The sequence below is a fragment of the Oncorhynchus keta genome, chromosome 11 (genome assembly GCF_023373465.1).
Source record: "Oncorhynchus keta strain PuntledgeMale-10-30-2019 chromosome 11, Oket_V2, whole genome shotgun sequence".
Taxonomy (NCBI): Eukaryota; Metazoa; Chordata; class Actinopteri; order Salmoniformes; family Salmonidae; genus Oncorhynchus; species Oncorhynchus keta.
In genome coordinates, this window is record NC_068431.1 from 45061697 (window position 1) to 45089487 (window position 27791).

Genomic DNA, 27791 nt, shown 5'->3' on the forward strand with positions numbered 1-27791 from the left:
ACACACACACACACACACACACACACACACACACACACACACACACAGAGACACCCCCCCTCTCTCTCTCTCTATCTTTCACTCTGTCTTTGTCCCCTCCTCCTGTTTAGCATAGGAGGATTGGCATGAGACCCTCCTCCCTTATTGGATGGTGTGAATTAAATGGCGGTGTGGGGGCCCGCCCCTTAAGTCTCTGCACGTGGATCAGTCTGCTGTTAGAGCCTGAGTATCAGAGAGGAGAGGAAACCAGGAGCAGAGGAGAGGGAAGAGAGGAAGAGGAGAGGATTGGGGGAGGAGAGAGGAAAGAGGAAAGGGAGAGGAGCCAAGGGGTGTGTGGAGCAGAAAGAACGAGTAAAAGAAGAGAACAAAAGGAGAGTGCAGGTAAAACAAGGAGTGTGTCTGTCTGTTTCTTTGTGTTACTGTACAGAAGGGGTGCAATTGTGTACACATTTGTGCAAATATTGTTTTGGGTCATATATCGGTGCATGTTAGGACATGTCTTTTGTGTTGATATATTACCTCTGCACTTACTGTACTATTACTATGCTGTATGTCTGCAGATTGTGTGGCACAGTTATGCACTACGAGCACACACACACACACACACACACACACACACACACACACACACACACACACACACACACACACACACACACACACACACACACACACACACACACACACACACACAAACACTGTACATAAACACAGTCAGCTGACTTGTGCTGAAAGATTTTTAGAGTAATGGTTATTCCTGTCGTGTTAGTCTCTTTAAGCATCTGTTTAGACTCAGGCTTTAACTTTGTGCTTTACAGCAACGCAGGGTTTGGTCCGTGTTGATGTGTGTGGTTTGGTTGCTGTGATACAGTAGTAAAACAGAGCGTAACCTTACATTTCCGTGCTGGAAGGAGTCCAGTGATTGCAGCGCGTGACCTTGTGTAGGTATTGATAAACATTGTGTTAATAGATAGTTTCCCGATAGGGAGTGCAGCTTGTCAGTTTATTGCTGAAAGATGTTATTGTATTACGAATGTTTTATTTTTATGTATTGGATAAACCCAGTGTATTGTTCAGAATTTCTATGAAAATGCAGGCCTTTTTGATTTAAGCTTGCCAGGGGTTTTCCTAGTGTGCAGAGCCCAAACAGTTTGCCTGGTAGTGGGCTAACTTGTCCTCCTTGTGCTAAAAATGGCCGAGCATTTTTGACCCACATTTAGTGCTGTATTTATACACTACAGTGACTCACTCTGGCAGCTGCAAATAGAAGGAGTAAAGAACAGCCTTGTTTGCCCTTGCTAAGTTAAAATAACACACCCATGTGGATACAAACACATACTAACACCCTAACACACACACACTCTGGGCATCAGGGTGTATTTCTTCTCTGGTTTTTAACATTTTATTTCACCTTTATTTAACCAGGTAGGCTAGTTGAGAACATATTCTCATTTGCAACTGCGACCTGGCCTCTTCAACTCTTCTGTGGTTCACCACTGGTCACCAACCAGTACACCCAACCACTTGACCATGCTGATTCTATGATGAGGTTAATATTCAGTACACTCAGCAGCTGCCTGTTTTCCTCCCAAATAGGTTCCAGGTGGTCGGATTGGTCCGTGTGTTTCATTCATTTAGTGGTAAATATTTCTTTGTTATGAGAGACTCAGCAGTAGGCCAGGGTTAGAGGTCAGGGGTGAGGGGTCAGTGTGACAGCTTTCTGATGAGGTCCCTGCCCCTCTACCGCCCTGCGGGGTCACAGATCATAAAGTTCCTGCCCTGCTGATGCACTTGCCTAGTGATGATCTCCATGACAACCAGTCCTCTGCACATACTAGCACAGGCAGGCTCTCTCTGACACACATTACCACACACACACGCAGACACACACTAACACTCTTTCACTAACACACAACCACACACACACACACTCCTTCATTGCTGTCGTCTTTGAAATGCCACCTGGTCTGTCGGTATCGTTTGCAAGAAAAGATGCCCCCCTCGAGCCCCCCTGTTCCAAGCCTGCAGTGGTACATTCCAGTACTTGTCTGAGGTCTGTGCTTTCTGGAGCATACAGAGGGAGAAGCCTCCATTTTGGAGAGAAAGAGAAGGTAGATGTGGGAGAGGAGGGGAGGGAGAGCGGGGCTGTGAGGTTATAAAAAGTTTTTTTTAGAAAAGCTATATATATGAATCTCATACGTTCTGCTTGGTGTCAACTCAGGTCAGCATTTTACATTGTCTTACAGACATTGAGTACTTACAGTAGGCTACATACGCATCAGTGTCTCTGCCTGTTAACCTGTGGATGGGAGGCTGTATGTGTCAGTATCCGTTTGTCTGCTTGCTGCCCTGTCAGTCTGTATTCCAGGTTGATTTGTGTAGTTGTGTTTTGTAGGTGTCACTGAGAAGTGACGTCTCCCTCTTCGCTCAGTTCTCTTTCTCTATTTTTCTCTATGTGTCTAAATGCTCCACATGTTGACCTGGGAATGGGAGTTGGGTATCAGAGCCAGGTCTGTTGTGGTTTGGTGGTACAGCCCATCCCCCCCATATAAGATAGGATCAGTATGCTTCCTGCCTCCTCCTCCACTAAGCAGCTTAGTGACCTCTGTCTGTCTGTGTGACTGCCCTGATTGTAGAGGCTCCGCCATGTTCACCCACACAGAAGGCTGCACATCTGCACTGGGTTGCTATGTCACCAGCAGGCAGATACAAACACACTGTTCAGTGTGTCAGTGTAGCACAACAGGGTGAGCATTAATGCTGTATTGGAATCTGCTGTCTCTGCCTCTTTGGTTGAGGGACACTACTGTTCTTGTGTCAGTTGCAGATAAGTTTTTTTTTTAACATTTACATTGAACCTTTATTTAACGAGGCAAGTCAGTTAAGAACAAATTCTTATTTACGATGACGGCCTCGACCGGCCAAACCCGGACGACGCCGGGCCAATTGTGCGCCGCCCTACGGGACTCCCAATCACGGCCGGTTGTGATACAGCCTGGATTTCGAACCAGGGTGTCAGTAGTGACGCCTCAAGCACTGAGATGCAGTGCCTTAGACCGCTGCGCCACTCGGGAGCACCAGTTGAAAGGCAGGGTTTGACAGTGCAAAGACATTCTGCTCTAACGTCAACATTTCTGCTAACTTCAACACTCTAGAGACCGCAGAAGGATTATAGGATGATGTATGCTTCTATTGAGGCAACTCAAATTGGAGAATTTAAAGCATATGACTCCCATTGTCAGAAGACTATTATGCATGGTATCATTCTGCACCTTTTCAAGCAGGCTGGTTGAACACTGAGGAAAAAGCATGTCTGCTAATCTGGAGAGGTTAGTTACTTCCTGTGGAGTGTAAGGTCGTTCTGGGGGAGAGGAAGGGGCACTCTCACCCCTGGGGCTGACACCTGACTGGAGAGAGGAGAGATGGGTAAAGATAGAGGACGAGGGGGAGTTTACTCTATCATGGTTATTCAGCACAGGGGCTAGGGTTGAGCGGTATCCAGATGTTCATACCGTCATACCGTTTCTGTACCATACCGGGGTACACGGTATTAACGGAAGTGCACACAAGGGGCGCAATTTTTTGCTGTTGATGCACAAAACAATTTAGGCAACAGGGATCTTCCTCCAGGGGATTCGATGTCTCTGCTGTAACCAAGAAGCTTGATCTTGACGTCTCGACACTCAACTAGCAGATTAGCAAACCAAATGCACAGCTGGAGCCCTGGGCTGGATGTCATTTAGATTCCTCATAGTTATTAGAAAGAAGAACAAATACCTCGGTATACAGTATAACCGATATATCGCACCAAACTAAAATGAACATAAGTAATAAGTCAGTGGAGAAGCGTCTTGTTTTTAAGATGTGCAGCAGCGGGGATCTTTATGAACAATTTAAGGCCCATATCACCTTATTCTCTTAGGTGCTTTTCTTCCAAAGCAGATGTCAAAAAGAGACGTATTATTAATAACAGATTTTAGTGTTGTTTTACTTCACACAACCCACAGAACAGGGTTTAGACTCGTTTCCCTTTCACACAATCCACATAACAGGGTTTAGACTCGTTTCCCTTTCACACAATCCACAGAACAGGGTTTAGACTCGTTTCCCTTCACACAATCCACAGAACAGGGTTTAGACTCGTTTCCCTTCACACAATCCACAGAACAGGGTTTAGACTCGTTTCCCTTTCACACAATCCACATAACAGGGTTTAGACTCATTTCCCTTTCACACAATCCACATAACAGGGTTTAGACTCGTTTCCCTTCACACAATCCACAGAACAGGGTTTAGACTCGTTTCCCTTCACACAACCCACAGAACAGGGTTTAGACTCGTTTCCCTTTCACACAATCCACATAACAGGTTTTAGACTTGTTTTACTTCACACAATCCACCGAACAGGGTTTAGACTCGTTTCCCTTTCACACAATCCACATAACAGGGTTTAGACTTGTTTCCCTTTCACACAACCCACAGAACAGGCTTTAGACTCGTTTCCCTTTCACACAATCCACAGAACAGGGTTTAGACTCGTTTCCCTTTCACACAATCCACATAACAGGGTTTAGACTTGTTTCCCTTTCACACAACCCACAGAACAGGGTTTAGACTCGTTTCCCTTTCACACAATCCACAGAACAGGGTTTAGACTTGTTTCCCTTCACACAACCCACAGAACAGGTTTTAGACTTGTTTCCCTTTCACACAATCCACAGAACAGGGTTTAGACTTGTTTCCCTTCACACAACCCACAGAACAGGTTTTAGACTTGTTTCCTTTCACACAATCCACAGAACAGGGTTTAGACTTGTTTCCCTTCACACAACCCACAGAACAGGTTTTAGACTTGTTTCCCTTCACACAACCCACAGAACAGGTTTTTAGACTTGTTTCCCTTCACACAACCCACAGAACAGGTTTTAGACTTGTTTCCCTTTCACACAACCCACAGAACAGGTTTTAGACTTGTTTCCCTTTCACACAACCCACAGAACAGGTTTTAGACTTGTTTCCCTTTCACACAACCCACAGAACAGGGTTTAGACTTGTTTCCCTTCACACAACCCACATAACAGGGTTTATACTTGTTTCCCTTCACACAACCCACAGAACAGGTTTTATACTTGTTTCCCTTTCACACAACCCACATAACAGGGTTTAGACCTGTTTCCCTTCACACAACCCACATAACAGGGTTTAGACTTGTTTCCCTTCACACAACCCACATAACAGGGTTTAGACTTGTTTCCCTTTCACACAACCCACAGAACAGGTTTTAGACTTGTTTCCCTTTCACACAACCCACAGAACAGGTTTTAGACTTGTTTCCCTTTCACACAACCCACATAACAGGTTTTAGACTTGTTTCCCTTCACACAACCCACAGAACAGCATCAGAATTCATGAATGGGTATTGAGTAATAGTAATGAGAATTCCATAATAACAATGGCATTGACACTCGCAAATCTCAAGGGCCATTTACACACACACACACACACACACACACACACACACACACACACACACACACACACACACACACACACACACACACACACACACACACACACACACACACACACACACACACACACACACACACACACACACAGCGAAGAAAATGTGTCTCGGTAAGGCAGAGTCTTGCTCTTGGCTCTGGGGTAAATTATATCATTGGTTGCCAAGGATACAGGACACAGTCTGTGAGTAAGAGAGGGAAAGGGAGGGACAAAGAGTGAGTAGCAGACACGTGGAGAGAGATAGTAAGTGGGAGAAGGAGTGAGAGAAGGAGGGAGCTGGAGAGGAATCAGTCTTGTTGAATTGGGTCTGGAGTAGGAGAGGTGACGAGGCGATAGGGGAGGGGCCAGAGAGAGGAAGGCAAAAATAAATTACATCCGACTGGCTGGTCAAAGGGGGCTGGGCCATCCTCACGCTCTCCCTCTCCCTCTCTGCTTTCTCTACCGAGCCATTCGTTCCCTTTCTTTGTCTGTCTACTGAGGGGAGAAACGCCAGAGAGAACAGTGTGTGTGACAGAGAGGAAAGAGAGGGGGGAGAGGGGAGGACAAGAGAGGAATGAAAAGATGGCAGAATGGAATAGAGATACCTACTTTATTTTTAGACAATAACCCCCTTTCATGTCCTCACATCTGTGTCCTACCTGACAGTGGTTTCTCCTCCCTCTCTCCTGTGTTTGTGGATGTGTGTGTGTTGGCTAGCAGAGGGAGTGGACGCCTGTTCTGTTTAACAGGACTTCAGGCTGAAGCTGAAGCTGAAGTGGACTGCTGCCTCTGTCCCTGAGTGAGTGGCGTCTTCACACCGAGAGCACACAGACGGTGTCCCCTCCTCCCTCTCTCTCTCACAGCACTCAGCAGCAAGGTAAGACTAGAATGATCCTTCACCTCTCTCTCTCTCACACACACACACACACACACACACACACACACACACACACACACACACACACACACACACACACACACACACACACACACACACACACACACACACACACACACACACACACACACACACACACACACACACACACACACACACACACATATATATATGGGCAGGGGGTCACAGTAATAAAACAGGTTTCCCTGGAGAGGGATATGTGTAAGTGCGGGTTATGTGTTTCCCTGGTGACAGAGACACCGGTTACCAGGGAGATTTAGTGAGTGTTGAGGACAGTGATTTCTCTGGTGACAAAGGCACCGGTCTCCTTGGTGATAGAGAACGATAGAGGGCTGCAGTTCCTGAAAACTGAAGGACAAGTCTGCTCAGAAGCGACTGACTGACTGACTGAGCTAGTAAAGATGAAATGTGGAGCACCCTCTTCCTCCACCCTCTACTAACTCAGCTGCACAGCTATACAGCCTCCATTTGTCTTATGAAATGTCCATTCTCTCTCTCTCTCTCTCTCTCTCTCTCTCTCTCTCTCTCTCTCTCTCTCTCTCTCTCTCTCTCTCTCTCTCTCTCCTACTCTCCCTCTGTGCGTTGGAAATCTGCTGTAGGATTGCCTCTGTTTTGCATTGCTTTAAGTAAACAAATATGCGATCTTATTCATTGTTCAGTGTCATCATACACACACAAGAAATGTCTACATGTGTGTGTTAGAGGTAGTGTGTGAGACACAGCTTGGGGTAGAAATTTAGTGAGGGTTGGGTGGGGGGAGTGCAGGCTTTTGTGCAGGAAATGGAATCATTATCGATTGCTATGGTGATCTCAGGCACCAGGCAGGCACCACTAGAGGCACACAGATCATTACTACTCTGTATACTGCACTGTGTGTGATGTGGTCTGGACAGAGAGGATGTAAGATGAGATATGATCTGTCTATCTAGCATGGTTTCATAGGAGCAATAAATTCTCCATTATTGTAAGTGTGTGTGAGTTTGCGTGCACGTGCGTGCATGCATGCTTAATGTTTCTGTCAAAGAGTATCCACGGTGCTGTGTATTTTGGCAGTTCTAGTGGATGAGTAAGCAAAAGTCCATGCTCTGCCTGTGGACTGTGTGTGTGTGTGCACGTGTGTATGTATGTGTAGGGAGGATGTCAAAATACTTCTCCCCTACACACTCTCACGCACAACCCCCTGAATGAGAGCAATTTCCTGTGTGCTGACATACTATAATCCATCTGCGATCTCACACACACATACACACGTGCACACACACAGACACACATACATACACACGTGCACACACACACAGGGCTGATATCATGTAACCTTCTCTCAAGGCCCCTCTATCACCTGCCCTCCTAATTCATTAAAGGTGCCTGGAGGCAGACGTGTATATGTACTCACTTGATCTGACATACATGATGATGGTGCATGCAGGCCATGAAGCATAGATCTACAAGTGCTAGATTGGATATGCAACTTGGAAGAACCCAATAGAATCGAGAAATGAATGCATGGTTTCAACCTTCACAGACATTATGTATCGTCTCTCTGGCGATATATTTAATAGCTACATCTCATAGCATGGATTTTCTGGGTTCTTGTTTTGCCTAAATTCTTTGACGTCTTTTTTTTGTATTCTCATTGGATGAGAGACCTGTCTGTCCTCACATAGACAGAGGATCACTTTCCCCATACCCACCCCCATCCATCCAGGACCCCTGTTTGAAAGAGCGATTGTCCGTTCTTCAGGAATGAAGTGCACAGAGGAGGGGCGAGGGGTGTGGCTGAGTGGCCAGACAAGTGAAGGAGGGGCGAGGAGGAGGGGCGAGGGGTGTGTGTTTCTGGCTGCTCTACACACCGAGCACAATGTGTGCTTGTACTCTGATTCACTGGGTCACAGGCCAGTCCCATGGGTCGGAATATTTGGGTTTGACTGAATATAAAATGCTGTGTTTACCTCAATCCCAAACACACACGCACAGTCGCGCGCACGCACGCACACACACACACACACACACACACACACACACACACACACACACACACACACACACACACACACACACACACACACACACACACACACACACACACACACACACACACACACACACACACAGACCCAGTGTGTGTAGAACCTCTTTTATTCTTTGGTGATCTCTTTCTCATTACTCACACGTCTTAATCAACCCCAGCCCTCTCCCCTACCCGTACTCTACTGGCACCCAGGATCCTATAGATGGGCTAAAAGGTTATTTATTCAGTGTATAGGAAACGTAGGTAGCTGAAACCATAACAGGCTAAACTGATGTTTTAGTTTAGCATCGTAGTGTCTCAATAGCAACATATATTCTAGTTTTCACCTGTCACTGTTACCACTACTACCACGCAGCTGAATGAACTGGAGTTGGTTTGCATATTAGACAGAGAGAATTTAGGGCCCGAGAGAGATTATTTAGTGCCTGTAATGACCTGCAATGTACAGCTGTCCTTTTGGAACATAAGATAAACATTCTTCTGTTTATGTGTGTTTGCATTGTGCTGTAGTACACAGTAGTATTCTAACATGAATATAAACAGCCTGACAGGAAAGTCCTCTTTCACTGTCTACTTAAAGTACATTCATACACACAGACACACACTCTCTCTCCATCTCTGTTGCTGTCACACACGTCCATTTCCATGATCAACAGTAGAAGCGGCAGATCAGCACTGCCCCTCTATTCTCTCTCCGTCTCTGCTGTCTGTGTTGCCTTCATGTCCAGACTAGAATGGTTGGAGAAATAGAGCAGACAGGCCTTTATCAGTGGCTGGCCACAGGCTGCAGTTGCTGCAGGGAGCTGGTGATCAGAGAGGGGCTGGATGCAGGGTGCAGCTCTGGCTGACTGGTGATAAACCACAAACAAACATGAGTGTTCCAGCAGATTAGGAGGCAGACATGGAGAGAAAGTGAAACAGAAAAGGGGAGAGGAGAGTGTTGTGTGTTTGTAGTTGCAGTGAATTGTATTTGTTGTCATTATAGGATCTTAGACCAGTACCTAAAGGTTGTCTATTGTTGGTGTGTGGGCAGTGGCAGTTGTCTGCTGGTGTAAGGAGTTGTAGTGCAGTGTTGGAGGTGTATTAACATGTACAGTGTAGCGAGTCTGCAGAGACTGTGAATGTCAAGCATGATGTGGTTGATATTTTGGTGGTTTAGCAACTGAACAATAATCTCTCTCTAGGTTGTGGTTGAGAGTTATTGAAGGAAAGACAGATTGGTGTGGTTGTGGAACCCTCTCAGTTCTATAGTAGAGGGCTTCACAGACACAGACCAAGTGTGGTGAGTATTTCTACCTCTGTGTACAGTACTGTTTGTGTCCATGGCAACCACTTGCCTTCGTGTAGACTACAGTGTGTGTTCATGTGTGTATGTTTGCTCATGTTCTACCCTAGTCCAGTAAAAAGTGTGTTTTATCCTGTCTCAGGCTGAATGTATCACCCAGCAGAGCAGTATCATGGACGTAACACCAGGGACTCCTACCCTGCTGGAGGACCTCACAGAGGAATATGGGCCCCCGTCAACAGTCGCCCCTGGGGCCCTCCAAACAGGTGAGCCCTCTTCTTACACCACAGTCTACTGACACAACTGTGATGGAGTCTGTGCTGAGCCAATGGTAACCCTCCTTTATCTACTGTAGGTACACCGGAGGAATCAACCAATCCCAGCACGTTAACAAGATTTATGACAGGTGAGTGAAACATCTCAATTGTTCACATCTTACATTGAGTGCAGAGCACATCTTTGAAATGTTAGTCCACTGTCACCTTGCTGCAGTGATCCCTTAGTGATCTCCACTTTCTCTCTGGAGCGTAGAGGGGCCAGGCCCTCCTTCCATGTCCAGGGAAGGGACCCTCAGAGGGACCAGAGACCAGCAACACGACCCTGGGCCCAGAAAGACCAGGCTTATGAGACCCAGGGTTGGCATCAGGACTCCCCACGGTCATTTCAAAACCATGGTCGCAACCAGGGAGGCTACCAAACAGGACCGGGGGAACCCTACACCATCTGGGACTTTTACAACAACCAGTCTCCCAGAGTGAGAGGGGAAGAGGGCAGCCTATCGACAGCCTATTCTATACTCTACATAACTCATCATTTACTACATACAGTAGTTAGGTTTATGTCTTTTTCTTATTGATTGCATGACTTTAATGATGATAATTGTCTCTCTCAGTATGGGGGTCCCCACCAGCACCAACGGCCCAGAGATCCCCCCGGAGACCTGGGCTCCCCAGCAGAGAGGTGGGCCACCTCAGACCGCTCCAGGGCCTTCCCAGGCAGGATGATAGACCAGGGACCAGGACCATGGAAGCGCCCGCCCCCCCACAAGCACCACCGTGGCCAACCTCCACACCGCTCCCCACACTCACAGCACTCTCCGCCCCCCAAGGAGGACTGCCCTGCCAAGAGGAGCAGGAGCTCTGGCCCTGAGCAGGTCAGTCATCACTTGAGCTAATGATCTTGTTTGCCAGGAGTGGACGGTCCCCGCCCACAGTTAGTCCTGTATCAATGCTTGAGGAACATGTCTACTAACCTGATCTAGGATCAGATTTCTCTACTGCTAAACTTAACCATTATATCTGATCCTGGAACAGATGTCTTAAGTCACTCGTGTAGCTGTGCTATTTATACAATAGCACCACCTTCTTGTAGGGATCAATACACCAAGACACTTACTGTTTAGTACTGTTCTCTCTCACCAGCCCTCTTACCGTGGCTCAAAGCATTTATCTGGACCAGACCAGCCACACTCACCACCCCACTACCTCCCTCCCAAACAAGGTTTCTGGAACCAATCATATGACAGACCTGGTTCTCGCACCCATGCTGACAGGAGGACCTCGTCTACCGAGTTACAAGTAAGTCAGTTAATAGTCAATGTTCTTTAAGAGAACAGTGCTCTTAAGACTACTCATTGATGAACAATCCTTTCTCTCTTGTTATTTCAGGAATCCATCAAGTCAAGATTAGGGCGTTTCAACTATAGTACACATCATTCTACCCATAGTCCAGTTCCCCAGGTCCCCTTCGATGGTCAAGGCCCCCTCCTTCCTCCTATCCCCGCCACCCTTCTCCATCCCAGCCCTGTGGCGGTAGCAGACCCCCCCACCATGGATCCTGGGTGGAGGTGTATGGCCAGTCCCAGCCCCCCTCCTCACCAGCAGAACACACCGGCGTGCCTTACAGCCAACACCACCAGCGCCCCCCATCACCCCCCTCAGTACCTCAGCACAGCCCCCCAGCTCCACGCTCCCACAGACAGAAGAGGGATCAGACCCCCTCCCAGCCCTCTGCTACAGAGCCTCCCCACCGCAACAGCAGCCACAGAGTTTTAGGCTTCACAGCCCTGAGCTCCTCCTGCCCCTCTTGCCTCTCCAGCTCCAACACTCCTAGTAAGGCCAGTGGGAAGAAAGACCCTCCACCCAATCAGAGGAGTCCTGACACTGCGGCTGGCACACCCCATAAACGGGGACCAAGGACCCCCTCACCCAGTCCCACTCCTCCCCCTCTCTCTGCCTCCCGCACAGGGCTAGGCTCAGAGACCCAGACCCCACCCAGCTCTCCCCAGGATAGACCTACTGTCAACAACAACAGACCTACTGTCAACAAGCCAGGGCTTCAGCCTCATCGACACAAACAGACAGAGAGGACCCATAAGGATAAAGAAAGTCGAGCGGAGAGAGGCGAGGTGGGAAAGAGGGAACCAACGAGGAAGATGGAGAAGAAGATGGAGGAGAGGAAAAGGAGAAAGGAGAAAGAAGCGAAAAGGGAGGATGGGGTAAAGAATAAGTTGAGGGACAAGGTGGAGAGAAAAAATAGGAAAGAGGAAGGGAGGAAGATGGAGAAAAGGGAGGAGAGTCATAGGGCTAAGCAGCTGGAGAAAGCAGAGATGGGATGCTCAAATTCCCCACGTGAATCATCCCTCCCTCCATCAGTATGGCCTTCCTCCCCTAAGACTCAGTCTGGATCTAGAGTTCCAGGGAAGCCAGGCCAACCCTCCCAGACACCATCCACCGCTGGCAAACACAGACATAGAGAGAAGGGCCAAGGAAGAGGTCGAACGTCCCATGACCACAGCTCTCCAAATACCTCAGAGACAATGCCACCTGCTGGCCCGCTTGCCGCCCATCCTAACCAACCCTCACCACATCCATCCAAACACAAAAAGTCAAGGAGGGGAGGGACCCTGTACAAGTCAAACCCAGCTCAACCCAAACACCCCGTCAAGGGCTCACCACTGCCAACCTGTCCCCCACCCACCACCACCACCACCACCATTAACAACAACATCAGCAGCACCAGCAAGACCAGTAAGACCAGTCCTCAGCCCACCAGCCCTCCAAAACCTTCTAAATTCAGCACAGAGGAGAAGGCTGATTCTACCCCCTCCACACTCTCATCCAAAACCCCAGCAGCTCCCACTGTGGCTGGGTCAGCGGGGTCCATCCCAAGCCAGCAGAACCAGACAGTGACAGTGGGTGTGTGTCCAGAAGGGGGGGTCCTGCGGGCCCCAGATCTCCAGCCTGCGGCGGGAGTGGGCAGTGTGGAGGAACTGGGAGACAACCCCCCCGCCAGCCCCCCTGTGCTCAGCTGGCAAGGCTCCCCAGCATCAGCCCTGAGTGAGGAAGAAGAGGAGGAAGAGCAGGGAGGAGTGATGAGGAGACCCGTCCTGCAGCCCAGCCCCACCCACAGCCCGTCCATCTCACCCCCCCATGGGAACTTAGAGAAGCTCAATGAGAAGGCAGAGGGGGTCAGTGAGGGGAGGGGTGCTGATGAGCTTCGCCATAGCGACTTGGCCAAGCTTTATGGCCTGCCTGATACTCCCAATGGAGTGGAAGAGGAGGATGAGGAAGAGGAGGACAGTAGTGGGGACACTTCATCCAGCTCTCTACCTCCCCGTCGGCCACACCTCCACCAGACAGGAGTGGCTGATGTTTTCAAGTCTTTGGCCTCGTTCCTGGGGGGCCAGAGATACACATATCGGGGCGGTCCGTTTGGGCGTCCTCCTCCTAGCTCCATGGGAGGAGTTAAGTACTCTTCCTCCCTCGCCATGGACCCGGAAACCAACTGTCAGGACCAGCAGTGTCCCTCCCCGACATCTGACTCCACCACGCCCCCACGACTCACTACCCAATCACCCACTCACACTACCTCAGATCCGCCTTCTAAACCCCGTCCTTCCTTAGACCTCAACCAACCACAACTCTCTGTGGGGGAGCGCACGAAACAGAAGCATGCGAGATTGGAGGAGATTCAGAATGAGAGGAAGAAGGAGAGGACTAAGGGTGTAGACAGCGGGGAGACAGCCGGGTCTCTGAGCGCTGAGCTGAGGTTGACCACCACACACCGCCTCCCTGCCACCACCAAGGAGGAGCGGGGGCAGAGGGAGGTACGCAGGCGGACAGGCAGGAAGAGGGTACAAAGCGGTGCAGATGGAAACAGGGAAGAGGATGGGAAAAGGAAGAGAAGGAAACAAGATAGCAGTCATCAGAGAAGTGGAGGCAATGAAAATAAGAAGATAGAAGAAAAGAGAGACAGAAAATCAGCCTCCTCCATTACGTTGTCCTCATGTACACCACCCCCCAGTAGCCCGGTCAAGCAGCTCAAAGACACTAAGAAGAGCCGTCCGATTCCGGGGAACCTCGGCCTCCAGAGCAAAGGCATCCAGGGACAGAAAGATAAGGCGCACACAGGAAACACTGAGCAGGGGGCACAATCGACAGTGAGGAAGGAGGAGAGGTGCAGTGAGCCTGAAACCATGACGGCCACACCAGGCAGCAACACAGACACAGTGGTAACCGCAACTAGCACCATCAACACTCCCTCTACTGCTACCCCCACCCCGGCCCCGCCTGCTGCCCCAGTGAGGAGGACCCCCTGTCCCCTGGCTGCTGCTGATTTCCTGAAGCTGAAGGCCCTGTCCATGGGCCCTCCCAAGGAGCTGAAGATCCGTCTGATCAAGGTGGAGAGTGGAGACCGAGAGACGTTCATCGCCTCCGAGGTCGAGGAGCACCGGATCCCCCTAGGAGAGGTCAGCATCAGACACACAGCCAGCGAGGTCATCAGGGCCTGCAAGTGAGTACACAGTACAAGGAAACGTGGGTTAAAGGACATCTGATTGAATTGTAGCTCTTCATCTGTCTCGTTCTCTGTCTGTTTCAGGGGCGCGAAGGTAAAGGGGAAGTTTCGGGAGTCCTATCTGCTCCGTGCTTTCTCTGTCAAGCCTGTTCTCATCACCGACCCACCCATCCCACGAGAGAAGCTTAACCCCCCCACACCAAGCATCTATGTGAGTCCTCACCTCAGGGGCGCTGCACTGCAGTTGACCCTATGCTTCAAGCTGCCTTGGGGGGAGGGGGGATAAAGCAACACCAACAACAAAAGTTGATCTTCTCTCTTCCTATTATTCTCTTCTTCATTCTCACGTATCACAGTTCTGTATTTGCGCAACACGTTGTTGATGCACTTCTGTATCGTCTTGTGTGTCTGTGTCCAGTTGGAGAGTAAGAGAGATGCCTTCTCCCCAGTCCTCCTCCAGTTCTGTACTGATCCCAAGAACCCTGTCACTGTCATCCGAGGCCTGGCTGGATCCCTCCGGCTCAGTGAGTTTACGTATTTTGATGTTTCTCAGGGCTAGAACTTAAAGGGCAACTCTGTCACTTTTCAACTTCAAATTCTGTATCTCCGGCACAATACCAGTGTCTATATGTGAAAACGGTGCGTTTCGATGGTCTGTAAGTTAAAAAGGCAAGGTCCTAAATAATGCTTTGTTGTGACATCAAAGGGTAGGAATAAAAGTGTATTTTTTTCAATTGCCAGAGGGGGGCATTTTCTTGCTCCCCACATCACTTCGAATGTCATATTGTTTGAAGATCACCGTTTTAAAATGTTTTCACTTTTGATCATGTCATCGGGTAGAACTTCTTAACTTTGTTTATTTTCTACAAAACGTTAAAATCTGCCGTTTTCACATATGTAGGCACTGGTATTGTGCTGCAGGTAATGAAAATGAGGTTGAAAAGTGGTGGAGTTGCCCTTTTAAAACAGCAACATCATTTCAAATTGACTCACTATACAGTACCTCTCTTCTATCACTCCCTCTTTCTCTCTTTCCCCCCCTCTCTCCCTCTATGTCAGACCTGGGTCTGTTCTCCACTAAGTCTCTGGTGGAGGCCAATGCAGAGCATGCTGTGGAGGTGAGGACCCAGGTGCAGCAGCCTGCTGATGAGAACTGGGACGCCACTGGTTCAGGCCAGACCTGGCCTTGCGAGAGCAGCCGCTCACACACCACCATCGCCAAGTACGCCCAGTACCAGGCCTCCAGCTTCCAGGAGAGCCTCCAGGTTGGGGATGTGCACATACACACGGTTCCATACATTTCCCCCCACTTCCTCTCTTTGCCCAGCTACGTTCATGTGTACTTCTATGTGTCTACAGGAAGAGAAGGACAGTGAGGATGAGGATAAGGAAGAACAAGAAGAGAAGCATGCTCCGTCCTCTGACCCATCAACCACCGCTGCGTCTGGCGCCAGCAAAGCCAACCCTTCTGTGGTTGCTAGCAAAGCCAACCCTTCTGTGGTTGCTTGCAAAGCCAACCCTTCTGTGGTTGCTAGCAAAGCCAACCCTACTGTGGTTGCTAGCAAAGTCGGCCCTACCCCTATTGCTAACACACTCAGGTCAGAACATCCTTAATAAACTCTTTAATAAACCAAATGCAATACATGTCATCAAAACAATATTCCGAAGTTATTGAAGATGTTTTATTGAAATACACTTCCCCTTTCCAACAGGCCAGAGGCAAAATCGACTGGAAATATCATCAAATTCGGCACCAACATCGACCTCTCTGATCCTAAGAGGTGAGATGAGCTTTCCCCATGGCAGATTGTTTCAAAGCTCAAAGGACACCGTTGGAGAGGAAGTAGAGTGTTAAATGTACGTGTGTTACCAGGTGGAAGCCCCAGCTGCAGGAGCTGCTGAAGCTGCCAGCCTTTATGCGTGTGGAGTTCAATGGAAACATGCTGAGCCACGTGGGACACACCATCCTGGGCATGAACACCGTCCAGCTCTACATGAAGGTCCCCGGGAGCCGCACGCCTGGTCAGTGTTACCTGGGTGTGTTTTTAGGTGCGTATTGCACGCATCTGAACACGGGCTTAAATATCTCTGTGTATGTCTGTTTTCAGGCCACCAGGAGAATAATAACTTCTGCTCTGTGAACATTAACATTGGGCCGGGGGATTGTGAGTGGTTTGCAGTCCATGAGCACTACTGGGAGCACGTCAACAACTTCTGTGAGAAGTGAGTCGTGAGGCGTTTTTTTTTTGTGTGTGAGGATTTTGCATTTAGTTCAGCGTTTGAGCTGTTCTGCTCGTTTAAAAAAAGGCATAGCGGTGACCCACAGAGGATTTGAACCAGAAACTAGCCACTTACCACTTACTTGCCATCTCTGCTCCCTCCTTCAGGCATGAAGTAGACTACCTGACGGGGTCCTGGTGGCCTGTTCTGGAGGATCTGTACCGCTCCAACATCCCGGTGTACCGCTTCATCCAGAGACCAGGGGACCTGGTGTGGATCAACGCAGGGTCCATCCACTGGGTGCAGGCTGTGGGCTGGTGCAACAACATCGCCTGGAATGTTGGACCTCTCAACTGTGAGTTACTAACCGTGTCCAGCAGGGGGAGCCATAGATTGGAAATGAGAGCTGGGTCATACACAGTACAGAACAGCAGAGAAGAGTGTAGCTATTCTCTACCTCAGTCAAATTATACTGAACAAAAATATAAAAGCATCAATTTCAACGATTTTACTGAGTTACAGTTCATATAAGGAAATTGGTCAATTGAAGTAAATTCATTAGGCCCTCATCTACTGTGTGGATTTCACATGACTGGGCAGGGGTGCAGTCATGGGTGGGCCTGGGAGGGCATAGGCCCACCCACTTGGGATCCATGCCCAGCCAATAAGAATGAGTTTTTCCCCACAAAATGGGCTTTATTACAGACAGAAATAATCCTCCGTTTCATCAGCTGTCCGAGGGTGGCTGGTCTCAAACGATCTCACAGGTGAAGAAGCCGGGCTGGCATGGTTACACATGGTCTGCGGTTGTGAGGCCGGTTGGATGTACTGCCAAATTCTCAAAAACAACATAAGGAGGCTTATGGTAGAGACATGAAAATGTTCCACAGCCACCCCACCCAAATATAAAGCCCCCTTGGCCTATCCCTGTCCAGAGGTTATTACAATACTAGGCTCATGAACATTTAATTCTCTGACAACAGCTCTGGTGGACATTCCTGCAGTCTGCATGCCAATTGAATGCTCCCACAAAACTTGAGACATCTGTGGCATTGTGTTGTGTGACAGAACTATACATTTTAGAGTGGCCTTTTATTATCCTCTGCACAAAGTGCACCTGTGTAATGATCATGCTGTTTAATCAGCTTCTTAATACGCCACACCTGCCAGGTAGATCTTGGCAAAGGAGAAATGCTCACTAACAGGGATGTAACAAATTTGTGCACAACATTTGAGCGAAATAAGTATTTGTGCGTATGGAGCATTTCTGGGATCTTTTATTTCAGCTCATGAAACATGGGACCAACACTTTACATGTTGTTTATATTTTTGTTCAGTGTACTATTAAAATCCCTCTCCAAATGTACTCTATAGTGTCTGAACATAGCCATTATTTGGCCTTAACACTGCTAATGTGAGCCTTGTGTGTCATCTTTGCCCTTTCAGCATACCAGTATCAGCTGGCTCTGGAGCGCTTTGAGTGGAATGAGGTGAAGAAGGTCAAGTCCATCGTTCCCATGATCCATGTCTCCTGGAATGTGGCCCGCACTATCAAGATCACAGACCAAGAAACCTACAAGATGGTCAAGTGGGTGTGTGTGCGTGTGCGTGTGTTAGTTATACAAGACTGTGTGGGCGCCTCGTCACGTATCTAGTATGCATGTTTATTTCTTGCGACACCTTACCTTTCTCTCTCTCTCTCTCTCTCTCTCTCTCTCTCTCTCTCTCTCTCTCTCTCTCTCTCTCTCTCGCTCTCAGACATTGTCTCCTACAGTCCATCAAGCACATCCAGATTCTGAGAGACCAGCTGGTTGCTGCAGGGAAGAAGATCTCTTATCAGAGCCGTGTGAAGGACGAACCAGCCTACTACTGCAACGAGTGTGACGTAAGTCCCTCTCAACAGCCTGTGGATGTATGCCTGAATCAGACCCGCTATGAACTACCATGACCCAAGTATCTTACCAACAGAGTGTTGATGTATGCCTGAATCAGACCCGCTATGAACTACCATGACCCAAGTATCTTACCAACAGCCTGTGGATGTATGCCTGAATCAGACCCGCTATGAACTACCATGACCCAAGTATCTTATCAACAGCCTGTGGATGTATGCCTGAATCAGACCCGCTATGAACTACCATGACCCAAGTATCTTACCAACAGAGTGTTGATGTATGCCTGAATCAGACCCGCTATGAACTACCATGACCCAAGTATCTTACCAACAGAGTGTTGATGTATGCCTGAATCAGACCCGCTATGAACTACCATGACCCAAGTATCTTACCAACAGCCTGTGGATGTATGCCTGAATCAGACCCGCTATGAACTACCATGACCCAAGTATCTTACCAACAGCCTGTGGATGTATGCCTGAATCAGACCCGCTATGAACTACCATGACCCAAGTATCTTATCAACAGCCTGTGGATGTATGCCTGAATCAGACCCGCTATGAACTACCATGACCCAAGTATCTTACCAACAGCCTGTGGATGTATGCCTGAATCAGACCCGCTATGAACTACCATGACCCAAGTATCTTACCAACAGCCTGTGGATGTATGCCTGAATCAGACCCGCTATGAACTACCATGACCCAAGTATCTTACCAACAGCCTGTGGATGTATGCCTGAATCAGACCCGCTATGAACTACCATGACCCAAGTATCTTACCAACAGAGTGTTGATGTATGCCTGAATCAGACCCGCTATGAACTACCATGACCCAAGTATCTTACCAACAGAGTGTTGATGTATGCCTGAATCAGACCCGCTATGAACTACCATGACCCAAGTATCTTACCAACAGAGTGTTGATGCATGCCTTTGGTTATTTCTGCAGTGAGTGATTGTGTTGTGTCTGTGTGCAGGTGGAGGTGTTTGACCTGCTGTTTGTGACCAGTGAGTCTGGCAATAGGAAGACCTACATGGTGCACTGTGAGGACTGTGCCCGGACTGTGTCCAAGAGCCCCTCGCTGGCTGGAGTTGTGGTGCTGGAGCAGTACCGCGTGGAGGAGCTGATGAGAACCTACGACAGCCTCTGTGTGGTGAGAGACACACACACTGTTTCTCTGTGCTGTGAGGTCATGTCCACCCTATTTACCCCCCCTTTAAGACTTTCCTACCTTCTCTTTCTCTCTCCAGACTCCATCACCCTGCTCCAAGTGAGGCCTCCTTCCTGTTGTCCAACAGCCATAACCAAAACTCCTACACAGTGGCAGCACAGGAGTCATCTTCAAGGAATACTACTACTGCTAACACTTGGTGAACAGCCAACCATGTTTACTCAGTGTTGTTTACGTCACCGTAAGATATCGTCCGTCAGCCAATTGAATTCCAGCTCACTGTCTTCCCCTCCTACCAGCTGCTGATTGGACTTGAGTCTTGAGATAGAATGACTAGACTGGTACAACTACTCGTTAAAAACATGTCAGACAACTACAGAAAATGTGAACATAGTTAGCACTGAAAAATCAGGTCTTATTTAAAACGGACACTGCTGTGATTCAAAAGCGTCAAGTAGCCGGTATATGGTGCATTAATTCAGGTACTTTTATGCAAATCCAATGGAACTTTTTTACACCAATCTAGTTATTCTACACCCATGAATTTACTGTGTTGCGACGCTAACAGCAGGGGAATCGCTTCACTAGCAAAGTAGCCAATAGTCTCAATGAAATTACATTGTTTTGGTTTTGTTTTTTATTCAGGTGAACTCTGACATTTATAATTCCTGTCTGTATACTCTTTGGGGTGCTATTTCCATTTCATTTATTCTGACCTAGGTATTTCAAAAGTTTAACCAGCCTAGAAGTACACCTCATTGGCCTTGCGAACTGTATTTAGATGAAAGGGAAAAATGCAAACATGCAGAAAAGGTTTTCGAAAAGCATTAGGAATATTCATTTAAGAAATACGGGTTTACGAGAGGACTAATCTGGTTTCACTCTTCGTTGGAAATCGAGTCTGTTTTAATTGTGATTTTAGTTTTTGCATAATAATCCTAAATAATGTTTGGTAGAGAGAGATGTGATTGCTACAATATACCCTAAAGAGGATCCCCCTTCCTTTTTCTTTTGATAAATGGTATCGTTCTCCCTGTTTTTAAACCTCTTTTTTTGGGTTGCTATCTCCTTGTTTTCTGGATTACAGAGAAAATGGAAGAATTGTAAATTGTGACTTTATTTATACATGTATATGTTTTGTTTTCTTAAATGTATTTATTGCATATTGATGGTGCTTCTCTGGGGACACCAGCTATTTTTAAAGTTTCCTGTGTGTGGACAGGGAAGGGTAAACAGGGGGAGGTTGGATTTTAATGGTGCTCAACCCCCTCTTGCCTCGCCCAACCCCTCACTAACTGTGTATAAATGATCTATGAATATAAGTCAATGAATATAACTGAAACCGAGAGGTTGGTGCTTAGAACCGCGTCATTACGCTTACTGGTAAATGAATAGAATGATGTCTTTGTACTGTATCTAACTGATAAAAACAATACCTTTTTTCAACTTTTTTGCATTAATACGACATTCATAAAATTGTGACGCATTTGTGATTTTATGATGGATATTATCAGTATTTGTAGTTTTAGCCACTTTTGAACGAGACTTTTAGGGATGTATAGCGAGGTGTGGGTTTGGGTTCCTTCCGTGTTCTGTCCTCATGAGTATCATTTCAAGGTTGTAATCTTGCTCTCCTCTGACTGTTTATTGAAGCTGCACTGTTTTAAAAGAAGAAAAAAAACTCCTATCAAAGGAGGCCTGATCCAGACCTGTCTCAAACACCCTGTGATGTTTCTGTGACATTGTGAGTAATATTAATCCAAATAAAATCAAAATGTTTGAAGGAATTCTTTGAGTTATGTTTGTAATTGAATTGGTTTCCCGGTATTGATAAGAAGCCTTGATCATTTCACAGAGTACGGTCTGATTTATGTCTGAGCTGCAACATCTCTATGGAGGGAGATGTATTCCATCCCTAGGATCTACCCTCTCTTCATCCCCTGCTGATGTCAACGCCCAGCAGCGTTTAGCCATCATCTCTTCTGTCATATCATTATCCAAGTCCTGCACTTTGCCTGCTTTAATACAGCACGTCAACCAGAATCTCCTTCATCACACACACACACACACACACACACACACACACACACACACACACACACACACACACACACACACACACACACACACACACACACACGTCAGTGTTTGGATATGTGGCGACATAAGAGTGACTTGAATGGTTCTGCTCCCAGTTATTAAGAAAGAGAGAATGCTAGTAGCGTATTGTTTTTGATGTATCACTGCTGGGGACATGGGAATAGGAAACCTTTAGTTTAAAGAGGATGCAGGGACAACTCACCCTAGACCTACGGACAGAGCAGGATATCCTGGTTCCTAAGACAGGAAGACTGGTCTTGCTCGTCCTCCCGCAACCCTACACCTCTCAACATACACAAAAGGCTGTATTATCACCTTTCTTTCTTTCTTCTCCTCAGCCCCCCTCCTTTATTCAATCAGTCCCTCTCATTCCAGAGGGAGCTCCTATCTGCCCCCTGAAGAAATAAACAAAACTTGCCCAGACTCAGATGAAGAAGAAAAAAAATGGGAAAAACATCCAATACTAATTCTCGCTCTTTGAACTAAACTCCCACCGGTCTCTTATCAATCTGGTGATCCTCTCCTTCTCCTGCCACATCACTCCATTCTACCCCATCCACATTTCCTCTTCGTTCTCTGAACCTGGTGTTCTGTTTTTCATCAAGACGGCAAGTGCCAGTCCCCTTTTCCTTCTTGACCTTCAGCACAACATTAAAACAACTATGTCTTGTATGGCCCAGGCAGCCGCTGTCCCTACCTACCTTCTACATAGTTCATGTGTTCAGTTCCGTGTTCTGTCTCGGGGTCTGTATACTATAGTGCTATTAGAAGCTACATCTTATCTTTGTGCAATCAGTGAGTTCCCCTCCCCCGTCATCTATATCTCACTCAGGAGTAGATAGGAATGTACGGATCTTACGTGAGAAACTATCCATGTTCTGAATAATGTATGGCAAATGTAAAACAGATGTACTGGATCGGATTATCTTGCAATGGAGACACATTGCAAAACGTTAACAGTTTATTCCGTCTTATCACCAGCTCACTAAATTACACATTCCTGTTTTAAAAGCTTAAATGTACTTGCTTCAGAAAGTTCCACTCTACTATTTGTTCTCATTTGTTTAGGATTTTATTATCCACACATTTTCAATATTCGAATGCAGAAGTTAGTGGTTAGTGGTTGTAGTGACTTCAGCAGAAGGTAGTGGTTAGTGGTTGTAGTGACTTCAGCAGAAGGTAGTGGTTAGTGGTTGTAGTGACTTCAGCAGAAGGTAGTGGTTAGTGGTTGTAGTGACTTCAGCAGAAGGTAGTGGTTAGTGGTTGTAGTGACTTCAGCAGAAGGTAGTGGTTAGTGGTTGTAGTGACTTCAGCAGAAGGTAGTGGTTAGTGGTTGTAGTGACTTCAGCAGAAGGTAGTGGTTAGTGGTTGTAGTGACTTCAGCAGAAGGTAGTGGTTAGTGGTTGTAGTGACTTCAGCAGAAGGTAGTGGTTAGTGGTTGTAGTGACTTCAGCAGAAGGTAGTGTGGTTAGTGGTTGTAGTGACTTCAGCAGAAGGTAGTGTGGTTAGTGGTTGTAGTGACTTCAGCAGAAGGTAGTGGTTAGTGGTTGTAGCAACTGCTAGAGTTTGGCCCTCACCCCTGACGCCTAATCTATCCAAATAAACACTCTCCCTCTCTGGAGTGACTGCCTTCCCATCCCTCCCCACCCCCTCGCTCCCCACTGGGTGCAGGGGTTATCAGTGTAATCCCTCCTGTGTGCCCCCGCCCTTCCCAAATACCATCACCAACCCCTAACACACCCCAGCTGCCTCTGTACCCACCAGCACCACAGCAGCCCACAGACACGCACCCAGCAGAGAGGAGACAGGCAGGAGACAGAGGGGAGACGCCGTGACTAACCAAGCTGGAGTAAAAGTGAGGAAACGGCACGGCAGGAAATGAAGAGCCAGAGCCAAGCAGGAAAGCAACATTTGCCTTAACTCTTCAGAAGGTCCGATTCAGCACAAAGCAAAAGAGAACGATAGTCACACTGACTGAGGGCTGTGAGGGCACAAAGCATCTGCTGAATACCGGGAGTTTACCTTCTGAAAGACCCGGATACAGCAGAGAAAGGTCTGAACCCTCGACATAAAGGCTATTAACCTCCACCTGATCAATACCATCCCTCTGACCTCGGGATCTGGATGTTCATGCAGCGGAGGCCGACCTCTTCTTCTCTCCACGGGCGTTCTCAGAGTGGGAGGACAGGTTAAAAGAACAGAGTACATTCTCATCGTCTCACCGCGACTGTGAGAGGAGAGAGAGACAGATCCTCAGAACGACTCCACCAATCACACAGTGAGTAAACACATCTCACCGTGGTCGTTATGGGTGTCCAGGGATGAAGGAGGGACATGGAAACTAAAACTAAACATCCTAACAAAGATCATGGTCAACTCTCTTGCAGCGTGTAGTGTTTATGCTGCTAGTGCATGTTTGGGTGTGATGAGACAATTAGCATTTGGCATTGTATTACAGAACAGTTGAATAACTTCAATTGAAGGGTTTTAATCCACCCGTTCATTGCTAGGTTCATATGGAGACTGAATGGAAAATGAACTATTTCAATCCATGATCCTTTTTACCATGATGTTCTCAGAGGTCATACATGCTGGTCATACATGCTACCTTCCTCTCAATACCAACAGTCTAGTGTTAGATTTGTGACCATTACACATGGCTGAGGTACCACCCCACTTCTAAAGACAACTGGAAAGTTGGGTGAAATATATATATTTTAAAGGCCATTATAATGATCCATTTTAATTTCAAATCCAATTTAGCTAAAGGTTGTTGACTGTTAAAATTAGCGGTAGAGGGTTTCTCAGAAGGGGTGTTTGAGGGAGGGGGGGCTCGTTCCTGGCTCATTGTTCTGAGACTGTAGTCATCCAGGAGACTGGGGGTGGGGCCAAGGGAAGTCTATTTCCTACTTCCCCGAGTTGTGCAGTTATCTGTGTTTTCTTTCCGCAGCTCTCACCACTGTACTTTAGGAAACTTTGCTACTCTCACTTTAATGGAGCAACATTCAGAGGCTTTTTGCACTCTGTTATGTAAAAACATGGGCATGCCAAACAGATTCCTTTCTGTAAAGGGGATTCATTATCAGGGCTCCCAGTCTATGTAACTGCAACTCCTAAGGCACCCTAACAGAATAGAAGTAATAGGCCCGCCCAATACCACTTAACCCATAACCAACTGCACTGCCACTAGTAATAATGATTATACCATTGTACTGTATGATATGCACATAAATTAATTAATGAATTAATTAAACAACCCTAATCATTTTGTTTTCTGAAGGCCCAGAGAGGATGAGTCTGTCGAGAAACGGGACCCTGGAGAAGGGCATCACCCAGCTGAATCACATTAATAATGGGGAACCTCTGTCATCACTGCCATCCCACCTCCAGCACACAGGCTCTGTGACCTCTGTGCCAAGGTCACCCACGGGGGGGTCAGGAGTGGTGGTGCCACCCCCGTACTCAGTGGCGGGCAGCGCATCAGGGGGTACAGACGCACCTCTGGAGCTGAGAGGCTCTCTGGACTGCTGGGCGTGCTCAGTACTGGTGACGGCTCAGAACCTGATCATCGCACTGGTCAACGGCACACTGGCCAGCATCGTGTTCGGCACCATCTTGACCCCAGCGCTGGTCATGGTCGTGTTTGGCTTCCTGTGTCACTCCACGGTAAGACTGCCATCCAGGAAGGAAGTCTGTGTGTCTCAGAGAGATAGAAACAGAGAGGAAAGAGTCATTGACACGCAGGGAAAGAAAGAGCATGAGTCACCACCTGAACATTGCAGTGTGACACATGAGTAGTTTAAATATGTGTGTATGTCATCCCCAGGTGCAGCCCAATGGCACGTCCCTGTACTGTTCAGACCTGCTGGATGACGGTGGCTGTGTGGCCCTGCTGGTGGTGGGCTTCATCCTGGTCACCCCCCTCCTGGTCCTGGCTCTGGCTGCCTACTGCCGCCTGGCCCGCCACCTTCAACTGGGCCTCTGTTTCATCCCCTACAGCAGGGCCGTATACAAGAACCTGCCTGCCTCGCGCCACCGTGGAGGGGATTGCTGCGGCCAGCATGGGGCCTCAGAGGGGGAGGGCAAAGGCAGTGTGTGGGTGTGAGTAGAGTAGATGTTGACCCAACCACCGATGCAGGGTCAGATAACATTTTCTTCCTCCTTATGGTGAAGGTTAGGATTGGGGGTCAAGTAATTTGATCCTAGATCTGTGGATAGGGGCAACTTGTACTTTGAGCAGGGAGGGGGAGAATGTGAAGGAATGGAGAAAGAAAACAGAGCATGAGGTGTGGAGATTGTGGACATCTTTCATATGTCTGTAGGTCTGGGGGTGGTGTGGAGGTGGATCTTACAATACACTGGTTCTTTTATAAGTAGAGAGCAAAGGTGAAGCTGTAAAAACACACAACTATGCTACATGAAGTACTATCAAATATCCCTGTAACTACGCTGTAATTCAATGTCACATTATTGCGTTTGTTTTTTTAAATATTCAATAATGCTGTACTTTTATTACTCTATGCTTGTTTAGAATAAAATGTTCCATCATATCGAAAAAGTTGCTTTGTGTTAAAGAAATAAAGAAAAGGGAATCAGGTTCTGTTGTGGACTGTGGCATGAAATGGCAACACCTCCCTCTAGTGGATCACAAGATGTCCTCTACCATGACATCACCTCACAAGCCTGTGGGATACCAAGGCTACCATCTCTCTGATGCCATTTGGCAGCTGTCAAATATTGACTCGTTAATCCAAGTTTGAAGGGAGTTATAGTCACAAATACATCCTATAAATGGTGTACAGAATCAATCAAAAATCTTTTTATGACATCACTTCACTCAGTAACTTCATGACATCACTTCACTCAGTAACTTCATGACATCACTTCACTCAGTAACTTCATGACATCACTTCACTCAGTAACTTCATGACATCACTTCACTCAGTAACTTCATGACATCACTTCACTCAGTAACTTCATGACATCACTTCACTCAGTAACTTCATGACATCACTTCACTCAGTAACTTCATGACATCACTTCACTCAGGAAGGGTTTGCTTGGATTCCCTTGTTGGGCTTGAATAGAATGATGACATTCATAGAAAACTGTTGACAACCTATACTCATATTTTGTGGATAACAAAAACAGTTGTCATGCATTAATAAATACATGAGTAACTTGCCAAATGTGTGTTTTTTTTCAAGTAAGCTAAAACATTCAACTTCTGTCATGTTTATATAATCATGGCCTGTGAATAGCTGTTGTAACGTAATTGAGAATACCTGGAAAAAAATACTTTGAGTATATTACAGGCTTTCTAATTGCCCATTATAGCAATAGAATGGTATTAAATAGATAATCCCCCAAATAATATTATTAAAGCTATGCCAATTTCATATAAACAACTACAAAATAACCTATTTTCTCCCTGCCGGCTTGTTGTGCTGTATGTCAGCTGTTGTGCTGTATGTCAGCTGTTGTGCTGTATGTCAGCTGTTGTGCTGTATGTCAGCTGTTATGCTGTATGTCAGCTGTTGTGCTGTATGTCAGCTGTTGTGCTGTATGTCAGCTGTTGTGCTGTATGTCAGCTGTTGTGCTGTATGTCAGCTGTTGGAAAGTTCACTGCTCAGGGTCACCAAAGGTCAGCGTTGTTCTGCCTGTCATTCAAAATAGGTTATTCAGAAACAGGCAGGTAAGGACACCTTTCAGACATGACCAACGTTTATGGTAGACTTTTGTGTTGGTTGAATGCACTGGTGTCCTCGTGTTGATGATGGACAAGATAATAACAGCATATGTTGACCTTTAAAAAAAAATATATATATATATCTTACTATGTGGAGGTATAATATGCAGAATAAAGT

General features: G+C 47.2%; 2 protein-coding genes across 2 annotated transcripts; both read left to right on the plus strand.

Moving 5' to 3' along the window:
• The first annotated feature begins 210 nt into the window (after positions 1 to 210).
• LOC118390317 (lysine-specific demethylase 6B-like) lies at positions 211 to 21611 on the plus strand. The gene is given in 21 exon segments (XM_052457318.1): positions 211 to 381; positions 6223 to 6382; positions 9881 to 10004; positions 10094 to 10144; positions 10270 to 10492; positions 10631 to 10891; positions 11160 to 11315; positions 11406 to 11797; positions 11800 to 14532; positions 14620 to 14746; positions 14954 to 15059; positions 15595 to 15800; positions 15895 to 16133; positions 16248 to 16316; positions 16409 to 16557; positions 16644 to 16758; positions 16923 to 17110; positions 18202 to 18343; positions 18514 to 18640; positions 19630 to 19806; positions 19904 to 21611. Coding segments are annotated over 19 exon segments (5604 nt in total). The 5' UTR covers positions 211 to 381; positions 6223 to 6382; positions 9881 to 9885; the 3' UTR covers positions 19928 to 21611.
• A 2045-nt stretch (positions 21612 to 23656) lies between these two features.
• Positions 23657 to 26521, plus strand: tmem88a (transmembrane protein 88 a). Its single transcript, XM_035780764.2, has 3 exons — positions 23657 to 24202; positions 25205 to 25590; positions 25751 to 26521. Exons 2-3 carry the CDS (start codon positions 25216 to 25218, stop codon positions 26027 to 26029), a joined length of 654 nt encoding a protein of 217 aa, XP_035636657.1. The 5' UTR covers positions 23657 to 24202; positions 25205 to 25215; the 3' UTR covers positions 26030 to 26521.
• Positions 26522 to 27791: the final 1270 nt, after the last annotated feature.

Bases quoted from the DNA above. Each gene is read 5' to 3' on its own strand.
- tmem88a (XM_035780764.2), top strand. From the start codon at position 25,216: ATGAGTCTGTCGAGAAACGGGACCCTGGAGAAGGGCATCACCCAGCTG. The intron at 25,591-25,750 runs GTAAGACTGCCA...TGTCATCCCCAG, and splicing joins GCTTCCTGTGTCACTCCACG to GTGCAGCCCAATGGCACGTC.